General features: G+C 42.9%; 2 protein-coding genes and 1 non-coding gene across 3 annotated transcripts in view; 1 reads left to right on the top strand and 2 right to left on the bottom strand.

Moving 5' to 3' along the window:
* LOC106656209 (von Hippel-Lindau tumor suppressor homolog) overlaps positions 1–13,566 on the bottom strand; it is a 46,885-nt gene extending 33,319 nt beyond the window's left edge. Inside the window, exon 1 of the mRNA XM_023461663.1 lies at positions 12,832–13,566. The gene's annotated coding sequence lies outside the window, so the exon portion shown is untranslated. The remainder of the gene's footprint in view (positions 1–12,831) is intronic.
* Trnay-gua lies at positions 12,268–12,361 on the bottom strand. The gene is made up of 2 exons: positions 12,325–12,361; positions 12,268–12,303 (listed from the first exon to the last, which is right to left on the bottom strand). It is a non-coding gene; the product is annotated as a tRNA-Tyr (tRNA).
* A 384-nt stretch (positions 13,567–13,950) lies between the features above and the next one.
* On the top strand, positions 13,951–17,031 carry LOC106656206 (histone acetyltransferase KAT8-like). The gene is made up of 6 exons (XM_014376965.2): positions 13,951–14,762; positions 15,456–15,715; positions 15,882–16,100; positions 16,173–16,403; positions 16,479–16,723; positions 16,790–17,031. The coding sequence occupies exons 1-6, from the start codon at positions 14,417–14,419 to the stop codon at positions 17,004–17,006; spliced, it is 1,518 nt and encodes a 505-aa protein (XP_014232451.1). The 5' UTR covers positions 13,951–14,416; the 3' UTR covers positions 17,007–17,031.
* Positions 17,032–17,093: the final 62 nt, after the last annotated feature.

Below are 17,093 nucleotides of genomic sequence, written 5' to 3'. Positions count from 1 at the left end.
CGTGAAAGGCCTGATTGCGCACCGGAGCTTTTACTGTTGCTGCTAACTGCCGCGCGGCATTATTCACGCACGAGGCCGCAACGGAAGCATCACGACGACGAGTACGAAAGCTCCTGCTCACAGCTGCTCTACGTACCTGAACACGCTTATATGTATAAGCTATATAAGCCAAAGGTAAACAGACGCTATATATACATGTACGTACGGAGGTAGAGAAAGCTCGAGTCACGCGTAAACTTGTGTTTTGCACTCTCGTGTCTTTGCTGCGCTGTCTTCGGGAGAGAGAGGCGCGCGCACATGATTCGAATGATACACGCGTGTTCGGAGCGTTGATTGCCCTTACACGCTTCACACACGCAATTGCCGCGTATGTACGTGCATCGCTTGTGTACGTCTATGCATTCAGGGATTTTACTTTTCCAAAACTTACGACTTGGAGCAAAAGTAATTGATATACAATACCGCGTCGTACAATCGTGCCGCGCGGTACATCTTTTTGCAACTTTCGGCTCGCGAGAAGTAACAACGAAACGAAGCAATTCGCTTGTCTTTCTCCTTCGCTCACTCGATGGTAATTATCCTAACAAAACGGCAAAACACAAACACACGTTGTATAGACAGAGTAGCTATATACAGGATCGCTCGACCGGCTCAACTATCCTTGCACGCGATTACCTATACGATTGCGTATAACGTGTAGTATACATTTATGTGTATTGTGCCGGTCGGAGGATAATCGAAAAGTAGAAGTAACGATCGGGGCTTAGACACACACACATACACACAGTCACGATCACGAGGATAGACACGCATGTGCAGCGCGTCTATATGTATATAAATGCAGTTCTCATGCAGAAGCAGCAGTAACAGCAATAGCGAGAATCAATATTGGCAAACCTGATATTTGTTTGTTGGAGTGCTGGGCGCCCGCCTGCACAGCTCGCATCGCGATGGGCTAAGAAAAGTATCGAGCGACTTCGAGTTCGGGTTCAGCCATTTGATCTTTTTCCTATATAAATACACGTACACACTGCAGCGACGAACGACGACACGTACCCACGTAGTACAACCGCTATAAGCTCACGATACGGAGCAGCAAAAAAAAACGACGACGAATCTTGCGCCAACAAAAGGACATTGATGCGAGTGTGGGCGCCCATCGTCTATTAATGGATCCTTGTATATAGAGCGCGCGGCACACGTGTAAAAAGGCAAGGGCGATATTAAAAGACAAAGAGAAAAGAGCTTATATATATAAACGTATACGTCTTATCCTTAATCGTTGAATATAAATTGAAAATTTAACTCCGCTCCGCGTTTCTCCAGCTCCAGATTATACATAACGTGCGTATTCGCGCATATAATACATTATTTCCGCGCGCTCGCTGCATGCGTTGCCGCGTGCGTAAATTTTCGTGCGTTAAGCACTCCGCCGCGCCTCTGGTAGACAAAAGACGAGTTTAAAAAGAGTCAAATTTTACAAGGAGATTATACGCGAATTTTACTGGCTGATGTTGTTGTACAGGCCAATATAATATCGAAATTCGCGTGCGCACAGCTGCTGCTGCTGCTGCTGCTGCTGCTGCTGCTGCCGCAACCGCAGCGCATTGTTCAGCCCGCGCGAGGAGCCTCTTAACGCTTCGTTAAACAGTTAACCAGGCTAATTACTTTTTTGTTGAGCTGCATATAGCATGTGTATATGGCATCGGGCGAGCTGTACTCGCGGCTTGATAATGCGTTAAAAATATTCGCCCAACGTGTGTGTCTGCGCGACTTAATGCCAAAAGCACCTATGTGTTCGTGTAACCACCGTTCCAGCACGCGTTACGTTGTGGGCGGCTACGTGCATTTTTGTACGCGTAAATTTTTTCTCCACATATAGTACAATAATGCGAGCGCATGATTAAAGCCTTCGCATAAGCGAGCGTTAAAAAGTGCAGCACATGCGTGTATTATTAATGTATATATACGATCGTGACGCGCTCGCGGCTGCGTACATGCTAATTTTCAATGCGGACTTTACGCTCTGTTTGCTAATAACGACTCGATCGCGAGATCTGCTCGTTTTCCATGTATACGGACAAAAATAATTAATTAATCTTTTGTCGACTTGGATGAAATTTCAGAGATGCACGTTGCATATACATGCAGTTCGGTGCGCCGCTCAAATGTATACGTATGCGCGCGCGTGATCGTCGAAATTAGGTCAAGCATAACAAATATGCGTGCAGCGCGTATGTGACTGCGCGCGCGGATCGAGCGACCAAACGCGGAATCGCTTAATTTTGCGCAGATCGACCTAAAATGTATGATGAATTATTTAATCATTTGGAAGTTTGGAAAATTACTTTTTTAAAATTGATATGATGTAGCCTGCTGAACGCATATACACATAGCGATTTAAAAAAAACTTAGCAGAATGGCTAATTCTTTGTACACGTGAAAATTTTCTAGAACTTTAATAGTTCAGAAAAACTGTCCATATGCTACTGATGTTTTTGAACCAAAACAAAGCCGTCGATCGATCAAAAATCCCATTTAGTTGTAGTTTCATCGCCTGGGTAAGTTGAAACTTTGTCCACGAAAGCGAATACAAGTCGAAATATAGTCTCGAGTAAAAATAATATTTTTTCAGTTTATGAAAGCTGATTATTATCGAGCTGAGATGTAGCTTCCTGCGACTAACAAATATATATCTATCCACGAAAGTTTCCCGAAAGTTAATGGTGTTGCAAAGAAAGACAAAGAAAGAGACAAAGTTACTGTCTGCTATTTTGCAATCCGCAGGCGGCCAAGAGGGATGTCGTAAAAATATTCCGAAAAGGTGCCGCGCAAGTTCGCTTATCTCGTTTCCGGACACAAGCTGCCAAGCCTTTCCTCCTAGATTATCAAATTTGCTTGATCATTAAAACTATTTCAATTCGCGCCGTGAGACGATAAAATGACTTTTTTTCCTTTTGAAAGAATCCGAATTTGAAGTTTGTATGAATTCTACGTTTATTGAGATTGAAAATTAACGAATCCAGAGCAATCTTTTAAATATAACAATAATCAGTCAAAACTTAACCAAGATAAATAGTGAATGGATAATCACCAATAGATGTCATCGGTACACACAATCGACAATATAAAACGCTGTGGCGGCTATTTCTTTCATTCTCCTTTGCTTTCACGCAGCCTGTGCGATCGCATGCTTTTTTGTGCACGCACGCACAGAGTGTGTTTGCACACGCGTACTTCCTCGAGCTGCATGTCATACACTGTACCGGCTTTATTCGATGATAACTACTGCTGCGTCACCTGTTTAGTCTCTCTCTCTCTCTCTTTTTTTCTCGTTCCCTCTATGCACACGCACGGACCCGCCGATGCAGCGAGTTCGTAGGACACAGAGGACGTGGTCACAACGCGTACGCGTTGTCTCGATCGAGGTTCCCAATTGATTCTAATCGCGTCAAACGCATCTCCGATCCTTTTCTTTCTTTTTTAACGCTTGCTGGTGCGTAAAAATCGTTTGTTCGCAGTAGGCATCGTACATGCCCAAAACGCATACATTGTGCGTAAATGAAAACCTTTACTAGACGGATATAGGACTGTCAAACTTATCGACAGTTATAACCGTTAGCAAAGAGAAAAAAACGGAAAATAATGATCTGTAGCTGACTTTCAATCTATGAAACTTGAGCACATCAATATATATAAAGTCATTTCAATGAACATTATTATTTGCTACAACGGTATTTATATGAAAAAGCTCGAGTTTTTTTAGGGATTTAGCGTCGAGAACCTGTCGATCCTTCGGTTTAGCTGTACGCGAATCCCTACGGGATTTTTGAGCCCAATCAATATCCAGAGTGCCGTCAATCATTCATCGCGCGGTGTGTGCCAGCAACGAGCCAAGGGTGAAGCAGCTACATACAGGCGCCGTAATAGCCTATACGTTTTCTGCGTAATAACGCGCAGAGTCAATCCTAGGGCAAAATTCCGTATAATAATCCACGTGGCTCGCGCCGTGACGGGTGTGCTCGCGCCTGTATATGCAGTAATAATAGATATAACGGACGAGAGAGAGAAAATGAAGTGTAACGAATGACACGCGTCATTAGTACCCTCGACGCGCGACGTCACGCGGCGGCATTTTCAAGATAATCCTCCCATACCACTACTACTGCTATATATCGAGGGCAGCGCGTGATGCGCTTCATCTAGCAAGTGCTATATTATACATATAATACCGATCCGTACGCTTGCACTATACGATCGAAAAAGAAAAGAATAGCGATTCGACTCGTGAGCCGCGGTCAACACGTTGTAGACTTTATAAGTACCTTTGGAGAGAAAATTATAAACGTAATTATTGCAGCTGCAACGGGTTCGAGCAAATAAAAGCTCGAGCCAAAAATTCATCGAAGCATATCGGAGCTAATGAAAGGCGGTGTCTCGGTTTATAGTGTTGCGATTCTCTGCAGCAGCAACAGCAACAGCAACCAAACAACGACGACGTCCACGACGTATAACGTATTGCGCAATAAACGCAACCGGCATTTCCTCTCTTTCTCTCCGCCGTAGCCATTGCAGGACTCAAGACGTATATATTATATGGAGAGATAGAGAAGCGAGAAAGAGAGTGTGAGTGCTGGTATATACGTGCATAAGCTTATAGTGCCTTATTGTTATGCAAATGGTCGCGTCGCGTATCTCCGGAGACGTTGCTTGCACTACGTACTGTGTGCAGTGTGCACTAGCTGCTGCTGCTGCTACTACTGGGCTCGCTGCCGCCGCTGCTGCTGCTTACCATCGTCTTTTGCATCGTCGCTACGCTGTATATGTATATGATACACGCTATGCACTACGCCATTAGATTACTCGGGTGCGCGTGTAAGCGTCTCGCAAGCGCGCATTGCGCATAATAGTACCCAGCTTGTATCTAGATATTTATTTGCAAGAAAGGAGCGGTGTCTGCTGCTGCTGATGCTAAGGCACGGCCTCTAGAAAGTGCTGCGCATTTAGGCCGCATGCGTTTGTTTTTATAAACATGCACGTCTTTGTGTGCGCGATTTTTTTTTTCTGTAGAGGATACAAGCCTCGAGCTTGCGCGCGCGATAGAGAGAGAGAGGGAGCAACGAGATTGACTAATTTCGTTATATCAGAGGCTAGAATCGCCAGGAGAGCCAAGAGCGAAATGTCGAAAACATACAAATGCGCGGAAGGTATAAGCGAGGAAGAGAGAGAGAATGGTGAGGAAAAAAAGCACAAAAGTCAGAGAGAGAGAGAGAGAGAGAGAGATAGCATCCGACAGGCCGAACGGACATCTTTCTATTTATCCTAGGCAGAAAGTCGAGTCCTCGCGTATACGAAGCTCGAACGAAGCGAGATAGAACTGCGAACGCTGTGCCGCGAGTGTACATAAGATCTTATCGAATCGAATTGTCTCTTGCACACCCATACCAGCACATCCATATATATATAGAGCTATTTTACGTATATAGCTATATGTATGCAAAAAAGAGACGAAGCCCAGAGAGAGAGTAAGGGGATTTCCTAAGGCTTGGCAGATAGGACAGTATACTACTGCTGGCTGCTTGACGCGCGGCAGCATCAGAGAGAGAAAGAGAAAGAAAATAGCCGAACGGAAGAAGAGTGCGTTTGTATATAAGTAGAGATAGACGTCGAAGCTCTCGCCCTCTTTCTCTCTCTATCTCTCTCTCTCTCTTTCCCGCTCAAGCTCGTCCGATGGTGTACCTCTTTTTCTACCTGTAAAAATACGCGCGCACATATAGCTCGTGAGCTTTTTTTCTACTCCATACCCAACGATACACCACGCCACTGCTGCTCATGCAGTTGCATATACGCGATAATGCAAGCTAGCTGCTGCAGCGCTTTTATTGCATCGCGCGCGCGTCGCCCGGCCAGCAGTACAGCAGTAGTAGTCCATTACGATTGTATTCCACGATATCAAGAATAATCGAACGTTCAACCATTATCCGTACCAGTATGCATGGCCTGGCTTTTCCGAGCTACGGTAACTGTTCTCTCGCATTGCGCACGACGATCCATGTACGCGAGCTTGCGAGAGAAAATTGAAAAAATTCGATAGAATGATGTAGACGGGTGTACACGCCACACGCACCCGAGTCGCGTTCACTTACGTGCAGGTATCGGTGTGGCGTACGCGTTGACATACATTTCAAGTCTCGTTTTTTTCTCCCTTTTGCGACGCGCGCCTCGCAGACACGAGATACAAATCCGTAAGCGTGCTCCGAGCACCATGATACAGCTACCATTGCTAATGCACATCGTCTTCCTTCTCATCCTCGTCGTCGTCGTAGTTCGCGGAACAAAGAAATACTGACGACGACGATGCCGCGCAGCGTAGGGCGCGACGTTTCGCAGCTATACGTAGGCTATATTATTGCATAAAATCCGCGAAACAATAGTGCCTAAAGCGCGGGCTTCGATTGTATCGTATAAATTATGGATTTATACTGCGGTCTAGGTGGCAGAGCTCTCAATGTACACATAATAAGTGCCACTGCTCGCGAGTCGTCTTCTCTCCCGATAAATCCAATAAATCTCGTCTGATTTTCGCCACTGTCAACGTCCGTCTGCACGCATATATATCCAACTCGAGGGACATCTGAAAAGTCTCTCTTCTATTCATGCCAAAACGTTATTGTTTCTCTTTCTCAGTTCCCTCGAATATATACTCTTATTGTCAACTTACATATACGCCTGGCTATACCGTAGACACGTACATAAAGCTGCAGGTTCGCGGATCGCTGTACAAGTGTAAATGTGGCGGTTGCGGCGGCTCATGCGGGTGTTGGAAACGCCCGACGTGCACGCGACGCGCGCGCGCGGCAGAGGATTGATAAATTGAATCGAGGCACGGAGACATAGGGCGGCCGTTTGTGCCCGTATCTGCATAGCGAACTTTTGCCAAGCGATAATGTGCTCGTGGCACTTTTATCAGACGTGTTTCTCGCAAAAATAAGTAGAGAGAGGGAGAAAAGTGATTTCACCTCGTCCGCACATCATCAATTGTCCCGCGCGTTCCGACGTTTTTCGCGAGATTTTATCGTTTGTATTCGAGCGCCATATGCGCGCGCGGCTCTTTTTTCATACAATGCGCCGAGTTTCAACCAATGGCAACAATCAAATTTAAGTGTGCGATGCAATAGTTGATCCAGTCGCATGGAACGAATAATTGAACTTTGCATGGAAGCATTTGTCGCTGTTTTAATGACGCAAAAACACAACTGGTTTCGATTGCTTTTCGTTTAACTATCTACGTGTGCGCAATTTTGAAGCGACGCACGGAAGGACCGATCGAAAAATGCATTATTAATGTATAGGGCCGCGCAACAAAAGCGGTATACAACAGTGACATCCTGATTATCGATGTAAATAACAAAGACGATATTTTTGACGTTTATAGCATAAAGCGCACACCCGCTCGCACGCACACGGTACACGCGAGTGTATCTCTATCCCCAATTGATTGCAAAATTTTCTGCATGCATCGCGTCGGCGTAGCCGAGCATGAATATAATATTAGCTCCGGTGAGTCGCGCGAGAGTCGCTTCTCTGTAAAACCCAGTGGCAGCGCGTAGGATATACATATATTGTGATGCTGCTCGCGCGTCCACGATCATCAGGCTAAAATCGTAAATAAAATATCAAACGACCGTACACGGGGTGCAACGTGCACAGTGGTGCACATGATACTGCACCAGCGTGGGTCAGAGGAGGGCAGCGGTGGCGCCGGCAGGATATATATAAGCCGCAGAATATTGGCTATAGGCCATTGTACGTATGGTCGATTCTCTGTGAAATCAAATAACCAGGAATATTTTTTTTCTGCTGTCATGGAAAACTTGTTGTTTCTGATGCCACGCATGTCCCTGAATTTCATTATTAGAACTTTTGGGACCGTTTATCACACTTTTTCGAGAAGCCCGAAGTTGGCTTTTTACTTATTTTTATACGCATACAACAATATAATATTATAGCCATGAATTTCGAACACATACCAGGCGTTCTGAAAAACCTACGATCGAAAAAGCTTATATGTAATTCCTGATCTGCTTTGCATGAGGTTTCTTTGAAACAAAAAAACCCATCTAGAGTTCAGTTACAGTACTTGGCGTACGCATTGGTCAAGGTAAACTACTTTTCAGATGAGATAAGATAATATTTAGCCGGTGAACTACAGGATTTTTGAAATATATTTGATGCTGCAAGAAAATTCTTAGCTTTGTTAATTCATAAACATACCGTATAACAACTCGTAAACATCTAATGTCCAGAAGGCTCAAACTCTTTAATTATCAAATCACTTTTTTGCATACCTATAATTATATATTATTCTGAATTATGAATGTAGCCCATTAGGTATTCTTCATTTGTCCAAATAACTTATGATTATATCTTTAATACTAAGAAAAGAAATAAATTTTATAAAATTCACTGGGGATATCTTTAGTCCAAATAATTCTGATGAATCGCGATGCATGTTTCTAAAAATATAACGCCAAGAGTTGCTAGTAGAAAAATGATACCCATATGGAAAAAAAAATTACAATCTGTACGGCCCAAAACTCGCATCTATGAGCTGTACCGCACGAACACAGCTCAATTACGGAAAGCGAGCGGTTCGCGTAAATTTCCAATCAGAACACGCGGAGTCCCATGATTGTAGTTACCACCGGGTTACGCACAGCCGTGGGGATTATTCATCCTATATCCTCGGGTTTAAATCACACAGAAGCGTAGGCGTGTGCTGCAAATGTTTGTGACGTTTGCAACGACTCGCTGCACCCGATCGCATTCGTCGATCCAATGTTGGCCGTGTTATACGGATGAAAAAAAATGAAAAGACGAACCGATTATGACTTTTGGAGGGTTTGTCGCGTCGATAATGGCATAATACGGCTCTCAAATACACTTATGTTTTGATTCTGACAGTTGAGAAAACGAGAGAGGGAGATATGTCAACGGAGCACTGCGGTTAAGTGGCTATAATATAAGCATTGATGATCGAGTATCAATTGGTCCATTCAGATCATCAACTCTCGTTTTGAGTAATCAGAATTAATGATTTAATAATCTGAACTATAGAAAAATTTAAGAGTACTTGATAGATACCTTGATATTATAAGCTAGTTTTTTTTCTGGTATAGTTCTACATCAATTACAAATTCACTTTCTCGGCGATCGACTTATCAACGAACAAAATGCAGGACACAGAATACATAAGCGCATAAAAGAAATTTAAAAAGCTCTTCTACGTATCAAAACGTGCGTATAAATCTTGAAGACGATAAATTTAAAAGCAAAATAAAATGTATAAGCACTTGTGTCCTGTGCATATCGAGAATGAAGATCTCGGACTGTACAGATGAAGCTGCAATGCATATATGCAGCATCACTGCGCATACGCTGCGCTCTAGATTGGCTTTTGAAGCACACGTTGTGCATAACGTATTGTTTCCATGAAAGCACTCGCGACGACGGCATGTGTGTGAGTGTTGCTTCATGCGAGAGCAAAACTCGAATGATACGAAAAATCGCAGAAAAAAGAAGTAAACGTGGATATCCAAGTACAACTTTTATCTGTGTACGAAAACCTTTGCGATGTATACAGGAAAAAAAGAAAAGAAAAACGTCACAAAGAGCACAGAGAGACATTTGAATATCAATAAAGGCGCGAAAGTGTATGCTCCAATGCGTAATTCTATAGTCACGTGTACAAAAGAACGAAGAGAAAGAAGGAAGATATGAAGAAAAAGAAGAAGAAAAAGGAGGATGTATAGGTCGCGCTTGAATTGAAAATCCTTGATAAACGTCCCAGCTGACTGGTCTTTTATCATATCGCTCGGCGGCAGTGGCGGCGAGCTATATGTGTATAAGGCACGCACGCGGTATGCACACTAGACTGTATGTGCCGCGCGGAAGTTTTTTTTTTTATTTCATAGTCTGGCATAATCATCAAACTTTTCAACTTTACGTCGCTCAAATTAGCATGCAAGCTCGACTGGAGCGTGGGAGAAGGAGAGCAAGAGAGAGAACAAAAAAGCCAAAAACTTTTCAGCTTATTAAGTCGGGAAAAAAGCGAGAACTCGAGACTCGCGCGCGCACGAGAAAAAAGCTCTCTTCTCTTTCCCCACACCTGTTGATTTTTCCGTCTCTCTTTCCGTCTGTGTATTTTGGCTGCTGCTGCTGCTATTTTGCGAGTGCCTCGTGGATGCATATGATTAGCAAAGAGAGATAGCGAGAGCAGAACAGAGCAGCAGCAGTTCTATAAGTGTAAATCTTAACTCTTGGTCTCTCGAGCATCATCGCATAATTTATTCATTGGCTCAAGAGTAAGAAGACTCGCAGGCAGCAGCAGCAGCAGCCCCGCAGCCAGTGCGTACGCACACACACACACTCGGAGACAGAGATGGATGGTGGAATTTCGCGCGTTGGATATGCAGATATAAATTACAGAGCTGCATATAGAAGAGGGATGTGTACGCTATATATATGTACTATATGCAGATTTGGGTTTGGCCTCTCTCCTTCTCTCTCTCTGTCTCTCTTGGGAAAGGGGCGCCAACGCCCTGAGTTCAGATATTAGTTTCCACGAATTCCAGATCGAGATGGTGCACCGCTGATTGCCTATTATTTGTTATAACCATAAGGAGAGGTAGGATGAAGAGCTTCCTGGATGCATACACGCGAAATATATATACGAAATTCTACGCTTATTGGATCTCTCGCGGCGTACGCGCGCATACCATTATGCTCTTTAACTGCTGCACTAATCGATCGCAGGAAAAAAAAAAAAAATTATCACGAGGTTAAAGCATCCGACAAAGATCAGACAATCGGTATCACGAATGTGACCCGATTAGCTTTTGATCGCTAGTTATCTCGCTCGCTGCAAATAAAAGTGTAAAACTTCCCCTCTCCCGATTTCCATTCATTTCCAAATCAAATCCGTTCTTTAGCCTTGAAGCATCGAGCAAAGCATTCGAAAGAATAGAAAAAAATGTATCGATTTCACACTGATACAGAGATTTTTTTTGATCGCGCGTACAAAAAAAAGAAAAAAGTTCTATTAGCGTGTACGATCGGTGGTGAAATTTTTTTCATCTTAAAATATTGAAAAAGTTTTTCACGTGAAATTTCCCCGCACGAATATAATTGAGCGATAATTTTTTTCCTCTACCTGTTTTTTTTGTAAAGCCAACGGGCAGCCTGAACTGATGCTACTACTGTACAATATATAGACACGAAATTACTGAATTGTTTTACGCTCGGTCGAGTTTCGAAATTCGAATATATAAGCGACGGGCATTGCTCGTATACTTGGTGCGTCCGAGTCTTTCTCCTCTTTTTTTTTCATCTCGAGCTCTATACTACTAGCTTTTAGCCCAAAGGAACTTGCGCATTCGTATACACATACACACATGCATACCGGCGCTGGGATGATTACGCGTGTGCGTCGGGCCGCAGTTGAATTTGGAATGAGAAAGAGAGAAGTTTTGGCTTGGTTGTGTGCGTGCGCGTGTGTACATACATGCAGTAGTACGGCGCGCGTGCAGTAAATGGGCCAAATGTAGTTACACTGCTGCTGATTTAATTTGCCGCTGGTGATGTTAATTTTTGCTGCTTGTGCACGTGATAAAATTTGAGGATTTTCATTATGGTCTGGAAATTACTCGAGGTAGAGCGAGAGAAAGAGAGAGAGAGAGAGAGCAAAAGGAAATTTTACGGTGCAAAGCTTGCCTCCTCCTGAATTTTACACGTTCCACGTAGTCCATGAGGTACGAAAATTTTTCTAATTTCTCACACTCTTTGTGAGTTGGGTTTTTCAAATACTTTAATTGCTAATATCACGGGAAATTTTGAACTTTTTCGAAAGTTTCGAGTTCATAGGTTCACAGATTCGGTACATCGCTTTTCACTTAACTTTACCCGCATAAATTTATACGTAGATACGTACGTAATAGAAACTTTCGAAAATCGACTGCTTCAAAATTATAAAGATGATTAAATAACGACAAAAGTCGACTTAAAAATTCACAACGACGGGCAAAACATTGGTACTTGATCATGCATAACATTTTATACATTCTGCACGAGTATTCTCGTGCGCTAATATTGTCGTTGATAAAAAAAAAATTATTTTTAAAAAAAATTTTCAATAAAAAATTTAATGTTTTTACTGTAGTACAAACAAAAATGCAAAAAAAAAAAGAAAAAATTTTCAAAAAGAGGTTTTCCTTCGAGCCGGATTTGAACCAGCGACCTATGGATTTCTATCTTTGAATCAACCAACTACAGTCCACCGCTCTACCAACTGAGCTATCGAAGGCGATGCGAGTGAGAAGGCAATTCTATTTTTTCAAGCGCAAAACCAGTTTGAGTCTACGTGCTCCTTTTGACGTCTATTTTTCTCCTACTTCTCTCCTCGCTGCGCACTCAATACCCCTGCCGCGAGTGTGTATACGTAAACGACTGAAAAATCCAGCCTAGCAACTCCATCTCTGTTTAAAAGGCTCAAGGTTGACGTCGAGCATTCCGATGTGCTGCATCGTTTGTTCCATAATGTATGCGCTACAGGCCTACAGCGTAATCGTCGTTCACGCTATGCGTAGGTTTTGCACGACCATACGACCTTGACAGTCGCTGCCATAGCTAGGCAAATTGATCATGTACTTATAGTCGAGTATTGTGCTCATGCTCGAGTAATATTTATACAACGTTAGACAGGTGAGATGAGGTTAGCTGAGAGGTAAACAATGAGTTCGATCCCGGCAGAGAACGTCAATTTTTGAAACTCACCTTTTCGAAGAAGCGGTGTTCGCGTCTCATACGTAACTGCTGCGCTTGCGACTTAAAACCATAAAAAACAGATGCGCCGAGCGTAGACGAGGACCTCCGGTGTTAATGGACGCGAGAAAATGCACACAGAACGAGAATAACTTTATGTCACCAATACATTTTTGCGAACGAAATTTGCGACGTGTCGCTCACAAGCACGCATAAACACTTGCGACTCTTCGCGTTGGCAGCAAAAACAACGATACGCGCTCGGATCGCGCCTCGTACAATGCACTGTGTGGATTACAAAAAAAACTGATCTGATTTTAATTTACGCGATTTTAATGCGCTGTGCATCGCGCGACGTGTGGTTTCTGCTAGTTTTGACGGCTAAGCGAGCTCGTCTCGGAGCGAATTCCATCTCGAGGCCGAGCTACCAAACTACAGTGTGGCGCGCGGCTTCGCCATGATGGCGTTATCGTCCAACGGTCGTAGCGCGTGCGCTCGAGTAGGAATTCTGGTTACCAACTTCGTTCGATGCCGGTAGGTACAGAACGAACGATAAAAAATTACAATTTGTTTATTTAAAAACCTCTGAAAAATGCAATACTACGCAAATTTCGATAATATATAATTTTAACAAAATGGCGGTTATCTTCGAATGAAATACGATTGCGAGGAATTTTTCGTGAAAATCGAATTTAATGAAATATTACCGTTAACACATTTAGACTTGCGTTACTTTAATCACGAACACTCACTTCCACTTTTTATTTTTCCACAAGCACTGGCGGTTACATTCGAATAAGAATTCACTATGAACTTTTTAACAAATCGAACTTTACGAGATGATATCACTCGCCATCATTCGCATTACTTTTATCATTATTACTCACTCACGAAGAAGCTCGTTATACAAAAACTCATCAAAATTGTTATTTCTTTATTGTCACACACGCACTTCATTTGTTCGAGACACCTCTCGGAACGGAGTTTTGCAATAAACTAAAAGGCGCGAACGATTACAAAAATGCATCCGCAGTTCAAAAATTGTTCTTTGGAGTCAAGATGGCGCTACCGGCTATGCACGGTCGGCGGCCGCAGCCATCAACGGCGGCGGCCCAGTCACAGAATTTCGCACGAAGCGCGCGTGCCGGAGACGTAAACTCGCACTCGCAGCAGCTGCTCTCTGCACTGCACTGTTGCTCCGCGTCGCAAATTCCCGTTTCGCGTCCATCTACGCTGTAGTCTTTTGGTTCTCGCTTCGAGAGACCGTAAAAATTTTTTCAACATTGGGTGACAGTTTTCATATATGTGTCTGTAGGCATATCACGACCGGGATTCGACGTCGTACGTCCGCCTGCCCTGCGGACGCTGCCGCGCGTAGCGCCTACACGGACGCACACACCGAGCAACGCATCGCATCGTTATCGTCACTCCGCGCGACGTTGTGGTGCATAGTGCATATTGTGTGTACGACAATAATACGTAACAACAACGTGTGCGGTGGCACAGCTTCAGTTTCCTCCTCTCAGGCTCGTCCGGCGATACGTAAATCGCTCTCGTCAACACGATAGAAATTGCAAGACCACGTCGTAGTCGCATCATGGCGGCCGAGGGCAAAGACACCGCGACGTCCACACCGGGACCCCAGTCGCCGCGTCAACAACAACAACAACAACAACAAAATCAGCAGCAGCAGCAGCAACAACAGCAGCAACAGCAGCAGCAGCAGACAACGGGCCAGATGCAAACAGCAACGGGCGCCGCGACGGCTTCTGGTGCTGGTGCCGCCGCTGCTGCAGCTGCCGCCACCACCGGAGCAGCGAATCAGGGCTCGACCAACGGGTCGACGGCAAACCGTGGCTCGGGCGAAGATGCCGACAACGCAGATGAAACGCCTCTCGATATTGGAGAAAACTATCTCGTGCGTAGATACGAAGACCTTTGGCGTGAGTATTATTTTACTATAATGTTGTCATGATCGGCTGCTACGGGTTATGTCAAACCGACAGAGAGCAGATTTAGAAAGTCGATAACGAGAGCCTCCCGCGCGGATTATGCGTTTTACGGCATGTGGGTGTCATCCTGGTCGCGTACGTCTACTATTGTCGACTTGTTTTTGTTCGTTTCGGAGTCACTACGCACGAGGCGATGAACATGTGCCTTTGTAATGTGTTGTATGCGCTATGTGCTCTAGGCGCGTATACATAATATACCTCGGCACAGGAGTGGGAGAAGCACACACGCACACAGACGCGATTGCCCCTGCAGCCGTTGTTGTTTATATTCTTTTTTGTTCATGCGTGTTGATGTACCTATAAAACGCGATTATTAAAAGGCTCTATTGCGTGACACTGCGCGATGAAGGTAAAAAACAGCCAAGCCGCAGCCGTGTACAATAGTCTCGGTTACGACGTCACCGCCGCGAAAACGTCGTTGCTAACTTGCTTTTTTGACTCATCGTTGCAACGATTGTTTGTATCTCATTGTTTGACAAAGTGTCGAAAGTTGTTTGTTTATTTTGGAGCGTGAGAGATTAACTTGTGCACTGAAAATGTAGTTTGAATATTCTGAATGAGGCTAATGTTGGAGAAAATTTGATTCTGAATTGAAAATTCATATTGAACATTTATCTTTTGCAGATGGTGCCGAGATCATACAAACTCGTTTCAATGAATTAGAAAATCATTATGAATATTATGTTCATTATGAAAATCAGAATAGACGTCTGGATGAATGGGTTCCAAGGAGCAGAATAATGTCAAGTAAATTCGATGTTCAGGGACGAAATTGGAAAAATGGCGACAAGAATAATATGAGTGATCTACTGGCTGATTCTTCAGACAGAAAAATAACCAGAAACCAAAAAAGAAGACACGATGAAATTAATCATGTGCAAAAGGTTAATACATTTTTTATATAAATCTACACTCACCGTCCATTCAATTTTTTGTTGAATAACGAATAAACTCACTATCTTTGTTTGCGCATCGGTAAATTTCTTCATAATCAAACTATGCTCAATTCAAATCATAACTATGCTCACTATTTACAATTGATTTTTCTAGACATATGCTGAAATGGACCCTACAACAGCGGCATTAGAAAAAGAACATGAAGCTATTACAAAAGTGAAATATATTGATAAAATTCAAATAGGCAAGTATGAAATTGACACATGGTATTTTAGCCCTTATCCTGAAGAATACGGCAAAGTACCAAAACTATGGATTTGTGAATACTGTCTGAAATATATGAGACTAGAAAAAACATACCGTTACCACATGGTTTGTAGAAATTTCCTATGTTTAATACTTATGTACGCAGAGATTTTTTTATCTGGTTCTATATTATTTTAGAGTGAATGCACACATAGACAACCAATGGGAAAAGAAATTTATCGTAAAGGAGTACATAGTATTTGGGAGGTTGATGGCAAAGTTCACAAAATATACTGTCAAAATCTGTGTCTACTTGCAAAATTATTTTTAGATCATAAAACTTTATACTTTGATGTAGAACCTTTTATGTTTTACGTTTTGTGTGAGATCGACAAACATGGTGCCCATTTAGTTGGTTACTTTTCAAAGGTAAATTTTATGAATAATTTTATTTACTTATTTATAATAATACAGATTAAAATTACATATGAGTAAACTTTACAGGAAAAAGAATCACCCGATGGAAATAATGTTGCTTGCATTTTGACCTTACCTCCATTCCAAAGACAAGGCTTTGGAAAATTACTAATAGCTTTCAGCTATGAATTAAGCAAAATCGAAGGAGTTGTAGGCAGCCCTGAAAAGCCTTTGAGTGATTTAGGAAAATTGTCTTACAGAAGTTATTGGAGTTGGGTATTACTTGAAATCCTCAGAGATTATAAAGGATCATTGAGCATCAAAGATTTGAGGTATGTGGAAAAATAATAATATAATTCATTAGAAAGAAATTTCTGATAATGAAATTTTTTTCACAGTACAAGAACGAGTATCTCTCAAACTGATATCATTTCGACACTTCAAAGCATGAATATGGTGAAGTACTGGAAGGGTCAGCACGTGATCTGCGTTACCTCTAAGATTGTTGACGATCATATTATAAGTGAACAGTATAAGAGACCTAGACTTGTTGTTGATATAAGTGCCCTTCGCTGGGGTCCTCCTATTAAAAAGGCTAAACCAGGAAAGAAATGATGTGATACACTATGCACATATTTTAGACCGTCTGAGTCTGCAATATTAGTGAGAAATCCATTGAGTCTTTTAAATGTCCCATCTGAG

The sequence above is a fragment of the Trichogramma pretiosum genome, unplaced genomic scaffold (genome assembly GCF_000599845.2).
Source record: "Trichogramma pretiosum strain Unisexual culture from Peru unplaced genomic scaffold, Tpre_2.0 scaffold4, whole genome shotgun sequence".
In the NCBI taxonomy this organism is placed as follows: Eukaryota; Metazoa; Arthropoda; class Insecta; order Hymenoptera; family Trichogrammatidae; genus Trichogramma; species Trichogramma pretiosum.
This window is presented reverse-complemented; position numbering and strand designations above follow the sequence as displayed.